Here is a 22,130-nt window from a genome sequence, read left to right on the forward strand (position 1 = left end):
TGGGATGGTGAGCCAAAAAGACTATTTTGCAACCAAGCTGTAGCTGTTCTCAGAGACTGTTGTGGGGTTAGACCTCATGATACTCTGCCACCACCCACCCCAAGCCCCGCCAGTCAGCAGCTTTGCTATTTGGAACAGGAGCAGTGGCGAAAGAGCTGTCACCACGTACACAGGATAATTCTCAGAACCTTCTCCAAGGCCTGCTGGTTCTTAATGATGGGAATTCATAGCTGATACGAAGCAGAAAATAGGAGGAGAAAGTTGCTACCTGCATTCATAATAAAGTGACATGTGGGGGACTTCCCTGTTGGTCCAATGGCTAGGAGTCCACGCTCCCAATGCAGGGGGCTTGGGTTCAATTCCTGGCCAGGTAACTAGGTCCCACATACTGCAACTAAGAGTTCACACGCTGCAGCTAAAAGATCTTGCATGCCGCAGCTGAAGATGCCACCTGCAGCCAAGACCCGGCACAGCCACGTAAAACAAAGTGACGTGTGAACACTTGGAAGCCAGGGGAAGACCCAGTGTTAGGAGAAGCTAATGGGACTTAGAAGCATGGAGGTCTGGGTAAATTAGCTCCAGGTGGGGCCTTGTGCATGTCCCTGAGTCCAAGGGCATCATTGTGGGCGACACCTCTAGGCAGTAACCTTCCAGTTTTACTTTGTGTGACTAGCTAGATACCCTGAACTAGGGGCCCTGGGAAAGAATGAGAGAATGAGGCATCTCATATTCACACTTGGGATGTTTGCCTGGCTGAGTGTTCTTAAGCACGTTGGATGCTCTTTCTTCTCCAAGATTGTACTTGTCTCATGACCAGGAGTGTAGAGTCAGACTCCATAGCCTCAGGTTCCCCGTCTGCATACTCTACCAACTGTGGATCAAAACTACCTGGATACAATTCCAGAAAGTTTCAAAAAGCAAAGCTTGAATTTGCTGCATGTGGGCAACCCACATGCCAGCAACTATTTACATTGTATTTCCAACTATTGACATAGTGTTAACACTGTTTTAGATAAGATGATCCAGTGGCTAAGACTCCATGCTGCCAAGGCAGGGGGCCTGGGTTTGATCCCTGATTAGGGATCTAAATCCCACATACTGCAACTAAAAAAAGAAAATCCTGCATGCCGCAACTAAGACCCAGCTCAGCCAAATTAATTGATTAAGTTTTTAAAAAGTTTATGAGGAGGATGTGCATAGGTTACATGCAAATACCACACTGTTTATATAAGGGGACTTGAGTATCTATGGATTTCATTGTCTGCGGGGGTCTTAGAATCCTTGGATGCTTAGTCACGATTATATTCAGTGACATTCTTGTACACAGAGTTTCCACATGTCCATAATGAGATGCTTCCTAAAGATTTTGAAAGGCTCTGGGTTTATATCTGAGTGTATGACTCATGTAATTGTAAATTATGTTCATGAGCAAAGCCTTTACCTCAGACTTATAAACCACCTGCAGAACCCAGCAGTAGGGTGTTGGTTTCCATAGTGATGACCTGTTTTAGAAAGATATGGCCTATAGGTTGACTAATACTACATTTACACCGTTGCCAAACTCACACATGAATTTTGGAGAACCTTTTCTCCTTGGGTCATGTCACATTTATGTATTGTCACATTTAGATATTTAATAAGAGGTGCGTTGTTGTTCAGTCGCTAAGTTGTGTCTGGCTCTTTGCGACCCTATGGACTGCAGCACACCAGGCATCTCTCTTTCTCTGTCTCCCAGAGTCTGCTCAAACACATGTCAGTTGAGTCAGTGATGCCATCCAACCATCTCATCCTCTGTTGCCCCCTTCTCCTTTTGCCTTCAATCTTTCCCAGCATCGGGGTCTTTTCCAACGAGTTGGCTCTTCTCATCAGGTGGCCAAGGTATTGGAGCTTCAGCTTCAACATCAGTCCTTCCAATGAATATTTAGCATTGATTTCCTTTAGGATGGACTGGTTTGATCTCCTTGCAGTCTTCTCCAACACCACAGTTCAAAAGCATCAATTCTAATAAGAGAGATAGGTTTTTATAATTGCATTCCCTAAATACAGGCTGTGATTTTGACATATAAAAGAATACTCTTGTAGGGAGAACATTATCAATTTTGAGAAGAAATTCTAACTTGTAACTTTAATCTCAATTTCATGCAATTCTTTCTTTTAAGAAATTAGAGTGAGCAAACCTTACGGCAAAAACAGCCTCATTACATTCAGCCAAAAGAGACTTGTTGCATACAGCCAGAAAAGGTTGCTCTTGGTTGGTCTCTTAGAATTCTCAGTACAATGAGTACAGGAAATTAAAAAAAAATTTTTTTTTTCCACATTGTACCTAACTGAAAATACCCTGCCCCTGAAATATGTCACTTAAATTTTCTGTCTGGCTTTTATAATCACAGCTATTTCCCAGTGCCCTTGTTGCTAGGAGAGTTTGTCAGGTGAGGTGTCTCAGTGCAGACTGTCTCACTTACCCCATGTTTTGAGTTGGCTGGAGAAGCAGCTGTGTGGAAAATGCCTCTTGATTGCGTAGGAACAGTGGCAAGGATGTCAGGCTACCCTGGAATGATTTTTTTTTCATCTTAATGTTTTATTGTAGGAAATTTCAAGTATACTCAAAAGTAGAGAGAAAAGTATAATGGATCCCCCTGAATCCAACACTCAGCTTCAATAATTATCAACATTCTGCCAGTTTTCCTTTTCACCTGTGAACTTATGGCATGGCTAACCCATAATTCTGGTCCACCTACATGTAACTACAGCTTGTAGCATTACTTCCTTGGGAAAACGCATCCTGAATTCCTGCTCGGTACCGGAGGACCATCCTTTGTGGTTTTGTTCCAGGTGTCATCTAGGAAGGAGGAGAGAGGCGTGGGCATTATGAGTCTGAGGTTTCTCAAATCACGTGGTTTTTTTTTTTTTAGAAGAGTAAGACATTAACCGTGAAAAAATGTCAATGCTAGATACTTTTTCACATCCAAATTTTATGTGTCATGTAAAGGAAGATACAAAACCCATCGAAGATTGTTCTTACTGTACAATAATTAGCCTTTAAGAATTAGCTTTTCGCCATTCCCCCAAAGACAAGAGATTATAGGCAAGATAGCCCCCGCGTATGAGCATGCTGGCTTCTTGGTGCCCCAGCGGCTCTTGTGAACTCTGTTTCATTCTGTCTCTCCATTCAGTAGTCTCCAAAATAGGTTGCTGAAGACACAATCCAAGAAGAAAATATTGCAGTTTCTATTTGCATATGTATTTTTATTCTTTATCTGTAAGAAAGTAAATAAGCTTTGCTGATATTTAACGTGCTACTGCTGCTAAGTTACTTCAGTTGTGTCCGACTCTGTGCGACCCCATAGGCGGCAGCCCACCAGGCTCCCCTTTCCCTGGGACTCTCCAGGCAAGAACACTAGAGTGGGTTGCCATTTCCTTCTCCAATGCATGAAAGTGAAAAGTGAAAGTGAAGTCGCTCAGTCGTGTCCGACTCTTAGCAACCCCACGGACTGCAGCCCACCAGGCTCCTCCATCCATGGGAGGAGTACTCCAGGCAAGAGTACTGGGGTGGGGTGCCATTCCCTTCTCCAGGGAAGGTGCTAGAAGGGTGATAAAAAGCTTGATTTCATCTCTGTGAGAACTGGAGTCTGGAGATATTATCAACAGAGAAGAGGACAAGACATAGAAATGACCAGTGCCAGCACCTTCTCTCACAGTCCCTTCCCAGGCAAGCCTCAAGAACAGACAGAAGTAGATAGGGTGTTCCTCACCCAAAAACGTTCCTTTCCTAAGTTACTGAGGGTGAATCACTTCCCTCAACCTGGGCTTCTCTTGTTCCGCCTGAAAATTCAGAAATCTAGAGCCTGCCCATTTGTTGACCTTTGGTCAGTATCCTTGGAAATTATCAAGAAGACTGTTTGAAATATGGATTTACATCCATTATCATTAACAGTGAGCCTCACCCTATAAAGTATATATATTGAGCCTTGATGTGTCAGCTGAAGATAGTAAAAAGCTGTTAGAAAGTAATAACTAAGTTAGTGAAAAGGCTAATTATTAAATATTTCATTTTTTGCTCTTTATTGCTGTTTTTAATTTTTATAAAAGCTGTATTTTATAAAAGCTGTATTAGAACATGTATGTATTGATAGTTTACAAGTAAATGTATATATTGTGAGTATTCTCAAAAAAATTTAACTGATAGGATGTGTGAGCTAAAGCTGATTTACTAATTTATTTGCTTGCTAATCTGTTTTATAATTTCAACACTTGTTAATATGATTTAATGTTTACTGTGTATTGACATAAATCAGACCTTGATTATTTCATTGGTTCATCTGATATTCAGTGTTATTTTTCTAATGTACATGATTGTTATTTCCTACCTGAATCACTGTCTGCCAATGCAGATACCTGAATTTGCAAGCTGCCCCAAAAGACAGGAAAAACTAGGATGACAGCCATTCTCCCAGGCTGAGACTGTGGCTTTAACCCTGACTCTAGTGCGTCTGGTGACACTGCCGTGAAGGTGACCTTGAAGCCAGCAGTCAGAGGATGTGGATAGTATTGATGCTGGTGCTTTCCTCCCTTAATGGACTTTTTTTTTTTTTTAAGATAGTGTCTTGAAGCAGCATTTATTTTGAATGTTTTTTGGCTTGAGCCTGTCATTCATAGTGTGAGTTCTGTGTCCATAGTAGGTCTATGTGTCTTTCGTGGGTAAAATCAGATTAGCATCTAAAGTTTAGCAGACTGTTCCTGCCATATTCTTTAAGTCCATGATCTGTGATATTATGTTTTAACTGATGACTCTGGTTCTAAACCATTAATACATCAAAAAGGGTTGGAGCCTGGCAAAGTGAAAACCCTGCTTATGTTTTAGTCTGGGGGACAAAAGAAAAATAACCACATTTTTGTGTGCTTCGGAGATGATTTCAGAGGCAGGGACCTCTGGTCCTGGCTCTGTTCTTATGTTTAGGGTTTGCTCCTTCTCTGAAAGACCAGATGAAGGAATGATGCAGGGGCAGGCAGCCTTGTGGCCAGCACAGCTGTGTGACAGCGGGATGTTGGCCCAGGCACTTCACACACTGAAGACAGAAATCCCCATTGCTTCTTCAGGCCAAAGGGCTGTTGCGTTTCTCTGGTCAGCTGACGAAGAGAGCACTGGCCTTGACCTCCTGATCGGCACTGTAACTGAAAGTGAGCACAGTAGTAGTTCTTCCAGAGTTTATTATTTTGCAAAAGGTTAATTGTAGCTTTTAATCTTCTCAAGTATTAAATGAACCCCTTTATAGATTGTGGTTTGTACTTTCAGCCACTCACGGCTTCTAAATGCAGCAGAGAATTGAAGAGAAACCCCTGACCTTTTACAGCTGGGATCACAGGACCAGACTGTGGGCCACACAGCTGCAGACCGGCTGACTGTAGTCATTGTCCCCCTCAGCGGCCGGCCCTGTGTCTCCATGCTGACAGTTCCAGCGTCAGAAAGAAACAAGGCTTGTCTAAGACTCTCTAGTGTGGGTTGGGAGTGTCTCTGAGTTCTTTGCATGCATGCATGCTAAGTCGCTTCAGTCATGTCCGACTCTGTGTGACCCCACAGACAGCAGCCCACCAGGCTCCGCTGTCCACAGGATTCTCTAGGCAAGAACACTGGAGTGGGTTGCCATTTCCTTCTCCAGTGAGAAGTTCTTTAGTTGAGCTATTGAAATGGAATGAGTTAGTAACTGTATCTGTTTCCCTTTATTCCCACCCCCGTGTCCCATAACAAAACAAAGTTGGAGAAAGATCTTACTTGGTAAGCAATTCAGGGTTCAGAACTTTAGAACAGCTGAGTAGCAGACAGTTGGTCACTAGATGGGGAACAAGATGAAGGCCCTGGAACTGCTGTGCTGCTCACAAGATTGGATTTTTGGCAGCTTTGGTCTGGAAATTCTATGTATAGCTTCATCCAGGGAGTAGGTCAGGCCCCAGGAAAAAGTTAGCTGATTGCTGGTATCAGAAGGCAGTCACGGGACTTCTGGTGGTGCAGTGGTTAAGACTCCATACTTCCATTACAGGGGGTGCAGGTTCGATCCCTGGTTGGGGAACTAAGATCCCACATGCCACATGGTGAGGCCAAAAAAATAAAAATTAAAAAAAGAAAAAAATCTTGTATTTTGGGACTTCTCTGATGGTCCAGTGGTTAAGACTCTGAGCTTCCACTATAAGGGGGTGTAGGTTTAATCCCTGGTCAGGGAACTAAGATCCTACATACCACTTGATGCAGCCACACACACAAAAGAAGCAGTCAGAGTTTGTCCTGGGTAATTGCTCTCTGCATGGGCAGCCTGGATTCAAGTTAGTAGGAGTGCATTCAGGGGCAGAACAGGGAGCTTGGAGAGCGGTAGTGCCTGGCCACCTGTTGACCTGAGCCTCCCAATGGCCAGTCTGCATCCTGGGTGCCTGACAATGTGGATCAAGGAGCAGCTCTTGTGATTCTCTCAGGGTTTCCTATCAAAGCTTGTGATGTTCCAGAGAGCCCTCCATGGGAGTGGGGACATCTAGGCTCCAGTCACAACACTGCTTTCTCTGATAAGTATTAGAAAGTGTTAGTTGCTCAGTCGTGTCCGACTCTTTGCAACCCCATGGACTGTAGCCCTCCAGGCTCTGTCCATGGAATTCTCCACACAAGAGTACTGGAGTGGGTTGTCATTCCCTTCTCCAAGGGATCTTCCCAACCCAGGGATCAAACCCAGGTCTTCTGCGGTGCAGGCAGAATCTTTACCATAAGAGCCACCAGGGAAGTGGCTAATTCAGTTTCCAGGCTGGAAAGCATTAACAGTGTTCACTCTTTGGTATCTTTCTGAGTTGCTTCTTCTCTTATTCTGTGCTCTTTGATGCAATTATGGTTTGATTCTCCTCTTTGGGAACAGTGACCAAGTCTTCTACTTCAAAGTAAACCCTGCAGCCCCTGCGCTTAGTAGGATCTCAGCTCATTCCTTTGCTTCTCTCCACCTGAGCAGCCACAACTGTGCCTACAGGCTGTGATGGGCACACCAACCTGTCCTGCTTACTTGTGCTTTACAGATTTTATTCAGTACTCATAGCCACCCTCTGAATTAGGCTGCATTTATGTAGTCAGTCAACAAACGTTTGTTAACAACTGTGGTTGTCTTGTGGCGTCTTCAGTTAAGTAAACCAGGCAGTTAGTGAATGAAGGATAAAGGTAACAAAGAACAGGGTTTAGGAAATCCAGGAAGCTCCCTGGGAAATGTGATATCTTTTCCGTGACCCAGGGGTTGGGCAGATGTTAGCCAGGCTGAAGGTGGTGTTGTGCCATGGAGATGGGGTAGGAGCCCAGACCTCAAAGGTAGACAGACTTGGTTTAAGTCCCAGATCTGCGGCTCCACAGACCACTTTAAAAAAAACAACAAAAAACCCCACTGTCTAAGCAAATCACTTAACCTGCCTCACCACTTTCCTTACCTACAAATTCTGAGGGAATTGGCAGAAGGAGATAATTCATGGGAAGGCCAGGATCATAATGTGAACTGAAATGCAAGCTTTTATAACGAATACTAATATTAGCCTTTTAAACATCATATGCATATGATTTGTTCCTTTTCTACATGCAGACTGAATGTCAGTAAAGTACTGTTGGGACTTGGCTGGTGATCCATTGGCTCAGACTCCAAGCTCCTAATGCAGGGGGCCTGAGTTCAATTCCTGGTCGGGGAACTAGATCCCACATACCCAACTCTAGATTTCCAATGCCACATCTATGACCTGGCACAGCTAAATAAATAAATATTTAAAAAATAAATATATATTTTTTAAAAAAATTAAGTACTGTTAGTGTGGAGAAAGTCATTCTGGCATGAGCCTAGTGGGAGGTGGGGACAAGGGAGGCATGAAGCTGGGGAGACATGCCAGACCCTTTTATAGGTGAGAAGCCGAGGGTCTGAGGTTAAGTGTCCTCCAGCCAGGCAGTCAGTGGTCAAGCCAGGATCAGAACCTAACTGTGTCACGCTCTTAGTGGTTCTGCTGATGGATGTGAGTTGGTTTCCATGCCTGTGTTTGGACCAGCAGCTTTCATGTCATCAAGTAAAGTCAAGAACCCAGACTCACTGAAGCTAACAAACGATTGTTCGCAGCAGACATGCAGTTCAAATCCTGATTTGTGGGTTGTGTTTATTCGGTTTTGGCAGCTGTGGACCTTAACCTCCGATATATTTTTAATACAAAGAAGAGAATGGTAGTGCCGGAAGGAGGAAATATGAAGGTAAAAGAGGAGGAGAAACCACAGGTGCCTTTGTACTTGGAGCACAGCCTCGGGTGATTGTGAAAGGACAGGGGTTGGGAGAAGGAGGGTCAAGCCCGCCCCAGTCCTAACTGGAAGGGAATTGGCAGCCCCTCCGCTTTGGGTAAGCGTCTCCTGGACTCTCTCCATGGGCCTCCGCCTGCATCTCCCTGCCATCCTTTCTAGTGGGGCGGGCAGGGTCCTGTGGTTTTGGGGACTTGAAACTGCCCCACATTCCTCAGAATCAGCCTGTTCCAGTGTTCCTGCAGCTTGGCGGGTGGCAGAGGGTAGTCTGTCCCTGTCAGAGCCATCAGCAAAGGACAGCCACGTCTCCCCTCAGAGTTGTGGCCACATGGGCGGACACAGGCAGTGGCCCAGGGGAACTCTGTAGAGGGCTCAAGTGGTGGCTCAAGCGGCTGCATCGCGAGCCTGGCTTTGTGGCTAAAACCAGTCCCTGAAGCACCTGGAAACAAACAGTTGTTCTCATTAACCAAATATAAGAACTTGGCAAGGAACAAAAACTGAGCAGCTGTTTGTTAGGGTAGTGCAGAGTGATGGTTCTTCGCCTGAGCAAGCCTATGAGCATGCCTATGTCTTGTCTTTTCTACTAAAAATCAAAGGAATAAGCTAAAAATGTTGTGTAAGTTTGTTCACAAGTTGAGTATCTTTTAATGCGCTTATAGAACTTCATGAACTTTTAAACAGTTTTAGCCTGTTAGCTAGATTACTTTTGTTCTTATTCCTGAGCTTTAAGTATTTGATGTTAGCTTTTTAAAGGGGTTTTGAGTTTCTAAAATAGCATGGTTCATCTGGAGATGACTTAGAGTATCTTCTCATTTAATAATAACACACAGCATAAACCTGCATGGATGGAAGTATCTGTAAGAGGAGGGTTTTGACCATTCTGGTTGAGCCCAGCGCCTAGGTTTAAAAAGCTGGAACCCCAGAATTGGGCCTGGCTGTCTAATAGAGTGGCCCCCAGCCACGTGTGGCCACTGACACTGAACTGTAGCTCTTCTGAACCGAGATGTTCTCGAAGTGTAAAACATACACTGGATTTTGAAGACTTAGTACAAAACAAAGACTGTTTAGTACCGTATTTACTACAGAGTTCTCTTAGTACAAACAAAAGCCTTTTTTAATAATTTTTAATATTTATTACATGTTGAAATGATCATTTGGGGGCTTCCATGATGATCCAGTGGCTAAGACTCCACACTCCCAATGCCAGGAGCCCCAGTTCGATCCCTGGTTAGGGATTTCACATGATGCAAGGAAGATACCATGTGACGAAACTGAGACCAAATAAATAAATATTTTAAAAAGAAATGATAATTGGTTATGTTAGGTTAATAAAATACATTGTTAAAATTAATTTCCCCTGCTTTTTTCTCTTTTGGTGTGTCTACTAGCCACTTTAAAATTACATGTTTCCATTGCTAAGAGTCGGACACGACTGAGCGACTTCACTTTCACTTTTCATTTTCTTGCATTGGAGAGGGAAGTGGCAACCCACTCCAGTGTTCTTGCCTGGAGAATCCCAGGGACGGTGGAGCCTAGGGGGCTGCCATCTATGGGGTCACACAGAGTCGGACACGACTGAAGTGACTTAGCATAGCATAGCATAGCATGATGCACATTTATGGCTCATGTTGTATTTCCATTAGATAGTGCTTCCCTGGATAATTCCACATTTTCTGACTTAGGAAAGAAGAAATGAAAGCAATTGGAGAGAAAGTGAACGTCGCTTAGTTGTGTCCAACCCTTTGCAACACCATGGACTGTATAGTCCATGGAATTCTCTAGGCCAGAATACTGGAGTGGGTAGCCTTTATCTTCTCCAGGGGATCTTCCCAACCAGCGATCGAACCCAGGTCTCCCGCATTGCAGGTAGATTCTTCACCAGCTGAGCCACCGGGGAAGCCCAATTGGAGAGAAACAATCAAATCTTTTATTCTTAAATTTCTCTTACTCATAAATAACCTGTCTAGTCTTAGGAGTTTCAAAAAGGGAAAATTCTTTACACTCTTTCTCAGAGACTGTCCTATATTTGAGATAACTTCACAATATAATGCTTGTCTTTTTTCCTTTCATACTTTTGGTCTGGTAACTGGATGGTAACTATAAGGCTGGGAATTTTATTAAAAATTTCAGAACCATGTTCATGCTGTTGGCTTTTTTATATGTCTAGTATAATCTTACATGACTGGAAACTAATAAAAAGCCTTTTATATGGAGATGTGTGTGTTAGTCACTCAGTTGTGTCTGAGTCTCTGTGACCCTGTGGACTCCTCTGTCCATAGGATTCTCAAGGCAAGAATACTGGAGTGGATTGCCATTTCCTTCTCTGTTTATATGGAGATATTATTGCAAAAATGTTTGTCATATCAAATTATGATGATCAGGGACTTCCCTGCAGTCTAGTGGTTAAGACTCGCCTTCCAGTGCAGGGGGGGTGCGGGTTTGATCCCTGGTCCGGGAGCTTAGATTCCTCATGCCTCATGGCCAAAAAAAACAAAACTTAAAACAGAAGCAATATTGTAATGAATTCAGTACTTAAGAAAAAGCAATCCCAGGTGGGGACCATGTGCCCAAATGGCTCCTAAATGACACCGATAGCAAGTTGCCATTTCAGTTTCATAGTCCTTCCTTGACCATTAGACCTTCTTAAGCACCAGTCCATCCTTCCCTCCTTCCATGGATTCTTCTTGGTTTTAGTAACATTGCAAATAAACATAACCTGGTCTTGAGCATGGCTCTGAAGCAGCCCAGAAAAATCAGATCTGCTTCAACTTTTCTATTAATCTAGTTGCCTTTAGGAATTTAAGTGTAGTAAACCTGTTATATGTAAGAAAGTATTTTCTACAACCAAATTGGATAAAAAAGAAAACTATGGATCATATGTTAGGATATCTTTAGTGAAGAAGGTTTGTGTTTAAAAAGACAAATAAATACATTTATAGAAAACTCTGCCCAACAATAGCAAAAAGCATATTTTTTATAGTGTCCATGAACCAGTCCCCAGATAGAAAATATTCTGGGCCATAAAACAAACGTTAACATGTTTAAAAGAACTGAAATTACACAAAGCACATTCTCTGATTCTAATGGAAATAAACTAGAAATCAATAACAGAAAAATATCTGAGAAATTCCCAGATATTTGGAAATTAACAACACACTTGTGATTAGCTATGGGTCCAAAGATAGTCACAAGGGAAAGTAGAAAATATTTTTAACTGAATGAAATTGAAAATATAGCAAATCAAGAATTAGTGCTGACAGTGCTTAGAGAGAAGTTAATAGTATTAAATGATTATATTAGAAAGGAAGAAATATTATCTGTATCAGGACTGAAAGAGAGAGCATCACTTCAGGCTCTATAGTAATTAAAAGAATAACAGAGAAATACTACAAACAACATTATGCCCAGAAGCTGGATAACTTAATGAAATAGACAGATTTCCTTATAAAGTATCAAAGCTCACTCAAGAAGAAATAGATAACCTGCATAGTCCAACAGTAACTAAAGAAATTGAATTCATATTTAAAACCTTTCTATAAAGAAAACTTAAGACCTACATGGCTTCCATAGCAAATTTACCAAACCTTTAAGGAAGAAATGTTATTTCTATACAAACTCTTCCAGAAAATAGAAGGAACACTTCTCAACTCATTTTATGAGGCTGCTGCTGCTAAGTCGCTTCAGTCGTGTCTGACTCTGTGTGACCCCATAGACAGCAGCCCACCAGGCTCCCCCGTCCCTGGGATTCCCCAGGCAAGAACACTGGAGTGGGTTGCCATTTCCTTCTCCAGTGCATGAAAGTGAAAAGTGAAAGCGAAGTTGCTCAGTCGTGTCCGACTCCTAGCGACCCCATGGACTAGATAATACCAAAAGATACTGCAAAAAAAAAAGAAAGAAAAACCTTCCCTCATGCACTGGGACAAATGAACAAAGCACCAGCAAACCGAATTCAACAATGTATAAATAGCGTAATAGTTGTGTTGTGCGGGTAAACTGGCTCCCCAGCTGGTGGGGGAAGCCCTCTGTATGGATTTCCATGGTGTAAATCTCCCACCATAACCAATTGGCAAGTTACCAACATAAGGTCCCTGAACGTGGAGTTGGACAAAGATGTGTGGAATCAGCTCTCGTGAGCTGGTATAATCCAACTTCAGCACATCATGATCCATACATAATTTTCCCAAGAATGCAAGCTGTTCAACATTCAAAAATCGGTGAATGGACTTCACCATAATAATAGACTGAAGAAAAAGACAAACTGTGAACCAAAAGTTGCATTTAGTTCTGTCCTAAGCAAAATAAGCCCACCCAAGCTGATGCTCTGACAGTCCACTGCACTTCAGACCTTCCAGTGCTGCTGTTTCGCCTGCCCCCTTTTTTTGCATCATTGCTTTGATCATTGCCCTTTCTTTTCAAACACCTAGATTACACCCTCTTCCCATGGCCACTGCTTGCTCATCCAACATTTTTTAGATAGATGCAATGACTCTTTGGGAGGATGGAGAAATAGTTCTAGCTCATGCGAAAGATCTGAAGTATATAAATGTATATAATTGGCTCTTAAATTTCATACACACACACCCAATGACAAAGAAGTATATTTGTCTGTTTTTATTTCCAATCACGTGCTCAGGATACTCTTTGTGAGGACTTTTTTTAATGGTTACTCTAGTGGGATCGTGGAATGGTGAAATGAGGACCGATTCCTCTCTACTGTTTTGGGAGTACCTTTGGGTCAAGAATCTTGTTCTTTTAAAAATCTGTGTATCAACTCCTGACACAGTGCTTGGCATGTAGATTCAGTGAATGTTTTGATGAATGGATGAAAGAATAAAACAGAATTTTGAGAATCCCTCACTTGCCAGGGATCTCAATTCAAGATTTTAGTGTGAGACTCAAATACTCACCATGGAAATGGCTATTCCTTGAATGACAACCCCAACTCCAGTGTAGTGATCTTCAGCATTTTTCTGCTTATTTCAAAGACATTTATGAAATGAGGAGAGTGGGAACATAGTAATTAAAATTCCCTAAAGAACTTCATTTAAAGAGATCTGGGGCACCCATATCATCTGAAAAAGTACTGTGGGGCTGGCAGTGTTAAATGATGAATACTGACTACAGCTAAAACCAGCTTTAGCACAATTCTATAATGGTGTAATGGTGTTGTGTATTGCCTGTACAGTTCAATATGTTTGCTCTTGGGACTTCTTTGGTCGTCCAGTGGTTAAGAATCTGCCTTCCATTGCAGGGGATGTGGGTTTGATCCCTGGTCAGGGAACTAAGATCCCACATGCCCCGAGACAGCTAAACCCTTGCACTGTGACTACAGAGCCCTTACTCTAGAGCCCATGCTGCGCAACACAAGAAGCCCAAGCACCACAGTGAAGACCCAGCACAGCCTCTATACACACACACACACACACACACACACATACACACACACACACATGTGTATATATATGTTTGCTCTTTGTATTCATATGTGGATTTTTAAACATACTAATGGGTAGGGGGAACCTGGAACACAACTTCAAAAGTTACTATATATCTTTGAATTTTGGTGTATTGTTGATCATATCTGATTTATTTAATGCCTCTTTCTTTTTTTGAAATAGCATATGTATAAGTGCAATTTATTTACTTATTTTTATATTTTATTTATTTATTTTTGGTTGCACTGTGTCTCCGTTGCTGCATGCAGGCTTTCTTTAACTGTGGCGAGTAGGGGCTTCTCTTGTTGCGGAGCACAGGCTCTAGAGTGAGAGCTTCAGTTGTTGTGGTGCACGGGCTTAGTTCTGCTAGGCATGTGGAATCTTCCCAGACCAGGAATCGAACCTGCATCCCCTACATTGGCAGGCGGATTCTTATCCACTGTGCCACCAGGAAAGTTCTATTTAATACCTAACTCTTGATCATCTGCTTTACTATGTGATTTCACTGAGATACAATTGGAGAATGGTGCTGTAACATGAGTTAATATCGTCTGTGAAATCTCAAAGATTGTTTTCAGGCGGGCTGAGAAATGGATGTGTCTGGTTAATTAAGAAGAACAGATTGTGTGGGATCACTCGTCCCCGGAGGAGGTCAGGGCGAGAGACTTACATTTACATCAAAACAACATTTAAGTTTCCTGATTTGCTTATCAGCTTCAAAAAAAGCCTTTAATTATTTAAGAAAATGGACATTATCTTTTCCAGCCTGAATCCAGGTTTTTAGTTATCAGAAACATATCAGATTACTCCTCAGCACTGATTATCCTTCAAGCTAAGCACCTTGTCTCAACAGTCTCTTGTTAAATAAGTTAGTACTTCCATCATTGTCAAGTTTGGCTTCGGTGTCCTGAATACCGAAGTGGCCATCGTTTTCATACTGAGTCAGATGTCTGTTTATTCTCATTTTATTAATGGAAAATTTTCTCCATCAGGGATGGATGAATGAGATTTACAACTATGATCCAGAAACTTACCATGCGACTTTGACACATTCAGTCTTTGTTCGACTTGAGGGTGGGACCTTGAGACTTTCAAAGCCCAATAAAAATATATCCAGAAGGGCAAGCTACAATGAAACAAAACCAGAGGTCACCTACATCAGCCAGAAAATCTACGACCTCACGGACAGCAAGGTGAGCCTGTCTAATTTTGGAAGCTTAGATGAATGAAAAGCATTTGGAATCTTGGATGCTTTACTGTATGTTTTTCCCTTAAAAAGGTTGTGTGTGTTTTTAAAGTATTAGTCTAACTTAGAGCAGTACCTGTCAGACGTTAATGTGAATTAACTCGGGTAATATGAATTACCCGAGTGTCTTTTAAATTGCAGAATCTGATTCAGCAATTATGAGGGGGCCCTGAGAGTCTGCGTTTTTGTGACTCCAGGTCATATCTATGCTGCTAATCCACCGACCACACTTTGAGAAGCAAGGCATCATACACCCTTCTGACTTTGAGAGTTAATTTTTTTGGTCAAACAAAAAGTCACACGTTACAGTGCTGGCTAATAGACTAATGGAGGCCCTATAAATTGGAAATTATGGATATATATGCAAAATAACCACATTTTGTTAAAAGTATGACATACTTCTGTTCTTGAGAAATGTAAATTATTTGTTATTCCAAAAAGCTGTAGGTTTTCTGTTCTTCTTAAAACTCTCATGCATGATCTTTGAGTTTCCCAAAAATTGCAGAAGTTTTTAAAAGTTTTTTTTTTTTTTTTAATAAATTCATTCTTGAGGTTGATTAACTGGAGCTTCCTGTCAAGATCTAGTTTGATAAATTCTTCTTTTTCCCCTCCTCAGCTTAAGTTTGGCCTAGGGTCATTAAATTCAGTTCATGCTACTGCTACTGCTAAGTCACTTCAGTCATGTCCGACTCTGTGCGACCCCGTAGATGGCAGCCCACCAGGCTCCCCCGTCCCTGGGGTTCTCCAGGCAAGAATACTGGAGTGGGTTGCCATTTCCTTCTCCAATGCATGAAAGTGAAAAGTGAAAGTGAAGTTGCTCAGTCATGTCCGACTCTTCAAGACCCCATGGACTGAAGTCTACTAGGCTCCTCTGTCCATGGGATTTTCCAGGCAAGAGTACTGGAGTGGGGTGCCATTGCCTTCTCCAATGCATGAAAGTGAAAAGTGAAAGTGAAGTCGCTCAGTCGTATCCGACTCTTAGCGACCCCATGGACTGCAGCCTACCAGGCTCCTCCGTCCATGGGATTTTCCAAGCAAGAGTACTGGAGTGGGGTGCCATTGCCTTCTCCGAATTCAGTTCATATCCAGACTTAATTGATGATAATCCTCTAAATGGTTATTGTGCTACTGTTACCTGGAAATCATAGATATTTGTAACTGGCAGAAGTTCTTGAGCATCTCCTTCCTGGACTTATTTTGAAGAAAAAGTCATTTCTATAAATTTTAGTTTCAAAGGTTCACATGCCACAACTAAAGATCCCATGTGCTGTAACTAAGACCTGGCAGTCAAATAAATAATAAATAAGTATTCTAAAAAATTACAGTTTCTCTAGTCGTGTTATGGACAGATGGTAACTCTTCTACGTTCATCATTGTAGTCAAAAGTGACGCTGACGTCTGCGCCTGTGCTCTCCACGGTAGTAGTGCTCATCATAGCCAGTTCTTAATTTAGCATGTAAATCATTTCCCTTTCTCCGTAGGTTTATCTGGTGCCTAAAAGTCTGGCTCGAAAAAGAATCTGGAATAAAAAGTACCCCATTTGTATTGAGCTTGGTCAACAAGATGACTTTATGTCTAAGGCCCAGACCGACAAAGAAACTTGTGAAGAGAAGCCACCAGCTGAGCGGGAGCTGGGAGGCGAGGACCCTAAGAAGCCACCCCACCCTCAGGAGGGAACTCGATCTGGCCATCGAGATCAGATACTCTATCTCTTTGGGAGAACTGGCCGAGAAAAAGAGGAGTGGTTTAGGAGATTTATTCTGGCATCTAAGCCGAAGTCAGAAACCAAGAAGCCATCTGGTGTCTCTGGAAGTAAAGCAGGTAATGACATGTGTGCTAAGTGCTTATGTATTTTTAAAGGGCCTGTGAGCGGATTGAGAGAGCCCCAGGTAGGAAGGAAGCCCACCCTGAACTGATGACTGTCTGCCACCGAAGGTGTGTTCAGGAGTCATTTGCCTTCTAGGCTGCTCACTGCAGTACACTGAACCGAATCATTTAACCATCGATGGAAACATTTATAGTTTTTTTTTTTTTTGTCTTTGCTGGTTCCTTAAGGAGTATATTTATTTTTACATATTGAGGTTCCTCCAAGAGAAGCAGCAGCAGGAGAACCCTAGTTATAATAAGAAGGCCGGTGAAAAGGCAGCTCATGCTCTCAAGCTCCCGGCCTTCAGCATGGCCTCCATGCCCAAGACCACCATCCAAGTGCCAGAATCCTTGGGCTCCTGACTCGCTGCATTTGCCTCAATCACCAGGCCCCTGTGCTCATTTCCTGTCCCTCTGTCCCATGTACTTTGCTTGGAACATCACTGACTCTCTCACTGTCCTCCAGACAGTGCCTGGAGGACACTGGCTTTGCTTTCTGCACCATCTTTGCTTTTTGCCTATGCAGTTCCCTCTACCTGGCATGCTCTTCCCCACCTGGGCCGGGAAAATTGTCCACTCTTTCTTCAAGGGGCAGTCCAGAGGTCACTGCCTGTGGAGGTCAGTGCTGGGGGAAGCGCCTCTCAGCTCTCTCGGGCAGAGGCACTCTCCCTATGCTTCCCAGTCGTGCTTCAGTTACAGTGCTTATTACAGAAAACTGTGCCCTTGCCTGAGTTTAAGGGCAGTTATTGTGTATGTCTTAATCTTTTTCTTAATGTGGAGTTGGCCCAGAGAAAGTGCTTGATTAAAAAAATGTGTTGAATGAATGAATGAATGAAAGATGGTGTATTTGTCCATCCACAGGCTTATGGCAGTTCCAATTAGCTTTCTGCCCCCTTTCCATGTGCCCCTGGGAGGTATTTGACCCTTCATTTGACCCTAAGAGGTTACCAGGAAGAAAGAAAGGTACCTACTAGATATTTATCATGGCTCCCATTACTCTGAATCATCTCGAAGAAAAATAAAAACTCTTCTAAAAAAATAATCTATCATTACAATGGAAGGTGTCTTTCAGGGTGAGAAATAGTCTTATATTTTTTAAACAGTGATTGATAGCATTTTAGCCGCTTTTCAGCTGAACCCAGTGGAGTACGCTTTGTGTTCCATTTCCCTTGCTGTTACGCTCTTCGTCTGCGTTAACAGCCATCTCTTCTTTGCCTCAGGGGTTTTGCCCTCGCACAGCAGACACAGCAGCCCCTCGGGGCACCTGACCCACAGCCGCAGCAGCAGCAAAGGCAGCGTGGACGAGCTCGTGGCCCAGCCGAAGCAGAAGGAGCTAGTGGGTGGCGTGCGGCAAAAGATGCTTCTGGACTACAGCGTGTACATGGCCAGGTGTGTCCCCCAGGAAAACCGGAGCCCCCAGAGGAGCCCTGTGCAGAGCGCGGAGAGCAGCCCCACCGCAGGGAAAAAGGTAAAGCTGGCTGCCCTGGCCTGGCTGTTCTACGTGTAAACTCAGGTCTTCGTACTTTAGCCCTTTGAGCACCTCTTCTGTACCAGGCCCTGTTCCAGGCACTGGGGACACAGTGATGAACCAGACAGATGAGGGCCATGCTCTTAGGGAACTTGAACTCTAGTCTGGGAGACAGCAACAAACATCGGGTGCCGATAAGGATTACAATAAAGCCAAACAAGGGAGAATGGGAAGTAGCTAGAATGGCTACTTTAGATTGATGATCACAATGCTCTCAAGAGGAGGGCCTCTTTGAGGATGCGACACTTGGGCAGAGCCTTGGCCAGAGTGAGGAAGCGAGCCCTGTAATCTGTGTGGGGGCAGCGTTCCAGGTGTGGGAACCAGAAGGTTCAGAGGCCCCAAAGCAGGGATGTGGCTTCAATGTTCAGGGAACCGCCATGAGGTTGGCGTGGGTGACAGTGAGCGAGGGACAGAAGCAGGGCCTCCTCAGGTCAGCTCCTCATCAGTCAGATCATGGGAGGCCCTGGGAGGGTTTTGAGCTGGGCATAATGTTGATCTGATTTGAGTTTGAAAAAGATATGTGACTCTCATGGGGAAGGGGCAGAGGAGGAAGAGGGTGGATGGAAGGTGATGGTGGCAGCCGAGAGTGGGGCTGAGATTGAGGGGTCACAGCAGGGGTGAGACACAGCTGCCTTTGGGAGACTTTTGGAGGGAGCTGGCTAGGTTTGCGGGTGAATTCCATGCAGGATGGAGAGAACCAGAGCAGTCAGAGGTTACCCCTAGCGTTTGATCTGAGCAGCTGGGTGATCAGTAGGGAAATTCACAAAACCATTAGCAACAGAGGTCTAATTCTTCAATAACCATTGTATTCTCAACTTCTCAGACTCTTCAGCTGTGTCCAGGGCTTTTGAAGGTTTACCATCAGCATTATTTGCACAGTATTAGTATAACAAGCTGGACATTGACTCGAGAGCATTTGTGATTAATATAAGCTGCCATCTGCCAGATTCTGCTAGATCCTTTAATAGAATTACTCTGATCCCTTGAACAGTCTTGCAAACCAGCTAGTACTGTCCATTTTGTAGGTGGAGAGACCCAACCTCACAGAAGTTAAGTAGGTTAATTTCATAGTTGCTAAGTGATGGAGCACTCAAAACCTGATCTGAGATTCCGAGGCCCTTTGGCTGCCAGGACTGCCATCTTGGTGGGTCCTCTCAGACTGTGCTCGACCAGGTTCTGAAGCACAGCCTCCACCTGTGGAGCAGGACGAAGCCATGTTCAGCTGCTAAAGTGTTTGACCTCTGATCAGATGACTGTGTTTCTGTTAACCGGAAGCATCTGGGCCTTCCTCTTCATGCCCTCAGCCTTTATTTCTTCTGTTGACCCTCTTCACTGTGGAAGAGACCCCAGAACCTTCCCCCAGCCTACTCTGTCAGGGCCAAAAAAGACCATATACCTTTGCTGGCCTCTGACCCACTGCCTGCACCTCTGACTTAATTTACCAGCTAGAGTGGGAAGTAGGCTTCCTGCTAAGCTAGGGTGGGATCATATATAACTGTTCTAGAAACGTCCTGTTTACCACTGACTCCCACTGCCCCACCCCGGTTCCCTTTCTCCCTGGGCAGTCAGCTGTCTTGACCCTCATCAGACTCAGGAGGATCAGGAGGAGAACTGTGTGATGTAAGAAAATGATCTACTAGGTAAATGCTTGCTTTTTAAAAAAGTTCTGTAATTTAACAGAGTTTTAGAGCATCGTTTCCTCAGTGTGTGTCCACATGTGCTCGTCTCGTGTCATCTCTGGCTTTTGTGGGAGGCCCTGCTGGCACAGCCCGCCCCCGGCCTAGTGCGGCTGTAGCTAACCTTTCTTCCAGGCACTTTAGCGCTACCCCTTTAGGCACCAGGATCTTTTTTCATCTTCTGCGCCTGATAAAAATCTCTAAAAACCACATGGCACTTCCTGGCCCCCTTAGGCAGAGCAGGCAGGGATGATTTCATCTTGCCTTGCTGATTTAAAGACTCAGTACAACACATGGAAATCCAGGCCTGTGGTCTGGCGAGGCCACCGAGTTCAGGCCTTTCACCCCGTCTGAGCCATCCCAGACCACAGGCTCTGCAGCGTTTTCTGTCAGTTGTCCGTTGGCTGGTGTTGACGTGTGTCCTTATTGTCCTTCCTTGAGTGCTTATCCTCGTCTGCCACCCTTCCCCTTAATTTACTAATTCTAATCTGCCCGAGCTAGGAAACCACAGAGAACCAGAAATGTGTGAACAGAGACAGCTGTCTTTGGAAGAGGGGCTTTTGAAGAAAGTGCAGGAGCATTGGTGCTGGGCTTCCACCTCTACTTGGCCGGCCTGAAGCACATGTGGCTACATCCTGGCTCTCGGTGGTCTGAGAGTAGAGATGGTTGTGAATAAGGTATAGGTGTGTGTGTTAGTTATCTATTGCCGTGTAACAAACAGCCCCAAATGGGGGAGCTTAAAACAATAGCAATGATTTATTTTGCTCACAAATTTATAATTTCACCAGGCCTAGCAGTAAAGCTTGCTTTCTGCTCCACGTAGTGTCAGGTGGGGAGGCTGGACCCGCGGCTGGAGGACCTGCTTCCAAGATGGCGCCCACACAGCTTGCGTGTGGATGCTGGGTGGTGGCTGGGAGTTCAGGCTGAGGGCCTTGGTTCTTCTCCTTGTGGCCTGGGCTTCCTTCATTGTGATGGCTGGGTTCTAAGCACAAGTGTCCCTAGAGAAAAAGACAGGTGGACACTGTACTGCCTGTTATGACAGTAAAAGTATGACTAATCTCGGAAGTAAAGTAATGTCACCTCCTTCCTGTGCTATTAGTCAAAGTAGTCAAAGAGCCCAGAGGGGCATCGATTCTACCTTTTGCTGAGGGAGCAGCAAATTCTTAGGAGAGCATTGCACCATTTTGGGGACATAAGATCTGCTACAGTATTTATTCCTGTACTCCTTTTGTTACTTTTCAGGCTTTTCTGTTCAGTGGAGATAATTCTTTACTAGTTTTATTTCTCTTTAATTTTGCCATTTGAGCAAATCAGGACCTTCCCCCAACCCCATCTTTGATTTTCCTTTCTGTTCTTTGCCTGTGAAGTGTTAACATGGTTCCCAAAACCAAAGCTGTACAAAGCCATACTCAGAAAAGTGCCATCTCCCCCACCCTATTCATGCATGCCATCCTCCCCACCCCCACCCTCACCCCAATAGTGAACCAGTCTCCTTAGTCTCTGGCTCATCCTCTCTGGATTCATTTCCCTTCCTTTCTTACACAGAGGGTATCCACACTAAAGATACTCTTGCGCATGCTTTTCTCACTTACCAGTACACTCTGGAAATCACTCCACATCAGTTCTTAGGTATCTTCCCTTCCTCTTGTTTTTTTCTTGAAACAGCCATGAAGACTGACTTCATTGTGTTAATGTTCTGTAGTATATTGAGTCTCTTATAGGCATATAGATGGTTTATGATATTTTGCAGTTACAAACAACACTGCAGTGAACAACTTTGTGGCTGTGTATTTTTGTCTTATTGGGGATATAGCATCACGGCGAGATCTTAGCAGAATGTCAAAATGGAAACTCACATGTAGTTTTGTTACATATTGCCAAATTCCCCTCCATAAGGGTTGCACCAGTGTTCATTCCCCCTGGTCACAAGAATGCCTGTTTCCTCACAGTTTGATCAAGGGTGGACCTTTCGGATGTGGTCGTTTGTGCACATCCTTCCTGCCCGAGATGGCCAGGGTATTTCTTTGGTTCATGTTGCCTCTGCTGTCACGAGTCCAGGAAGGATTGAAGGGCCTCAGAGACTCAAGGGGACCTTGGA

At 43.9% G+C, this 22,130-nt stretch overlaps 1 protein-coding gene across 1 annotated transcript in view; it reads left to right on the top strand.

Annotated features, from left to right (window-relative positions):
• The window catches only part of TEX2 (testis expressed 2), a 103,145-nt gene that overhangs the window by 43,715 nt on the left and 37,300 nt on the right, over window positions 1-22,130 (top strand). The window contains exons 3-5 of the mRNA XM_010856416.1: window positions 14,709-14,909; window positions 16,444-16,783; window positions 18,049-18,296. Coding sequence (XP_010854718.1) covers window positions 14,709-14,909; window positions 16,444-16,783; window positions 18,049-18,296 — 789 coding nt within the window. The remainder of the gene's footprint in view (window positions 1-14,708; window positions 14,910-16,443; window positions 16,784-18,048; window positions 18,297-22,130) is intronic.

The sequence above is a fragment of the Bison bison genome, unplaced genomic scaffold (assembly GCF_000754665.1).
Source record: "Bison bison bison isolate TAMUID 2011002044 unplaced genomic scaffold, Bison_UMD1.0 scf7180017864371, whole genome shotgun sequence".
NCBI classification, from domain to species: domain Eukaryota; kingdom Metazoa; phylum Chordata; class Mammalia; order Artiodactyla; family Bovidae; genus Bison; species Bison bison.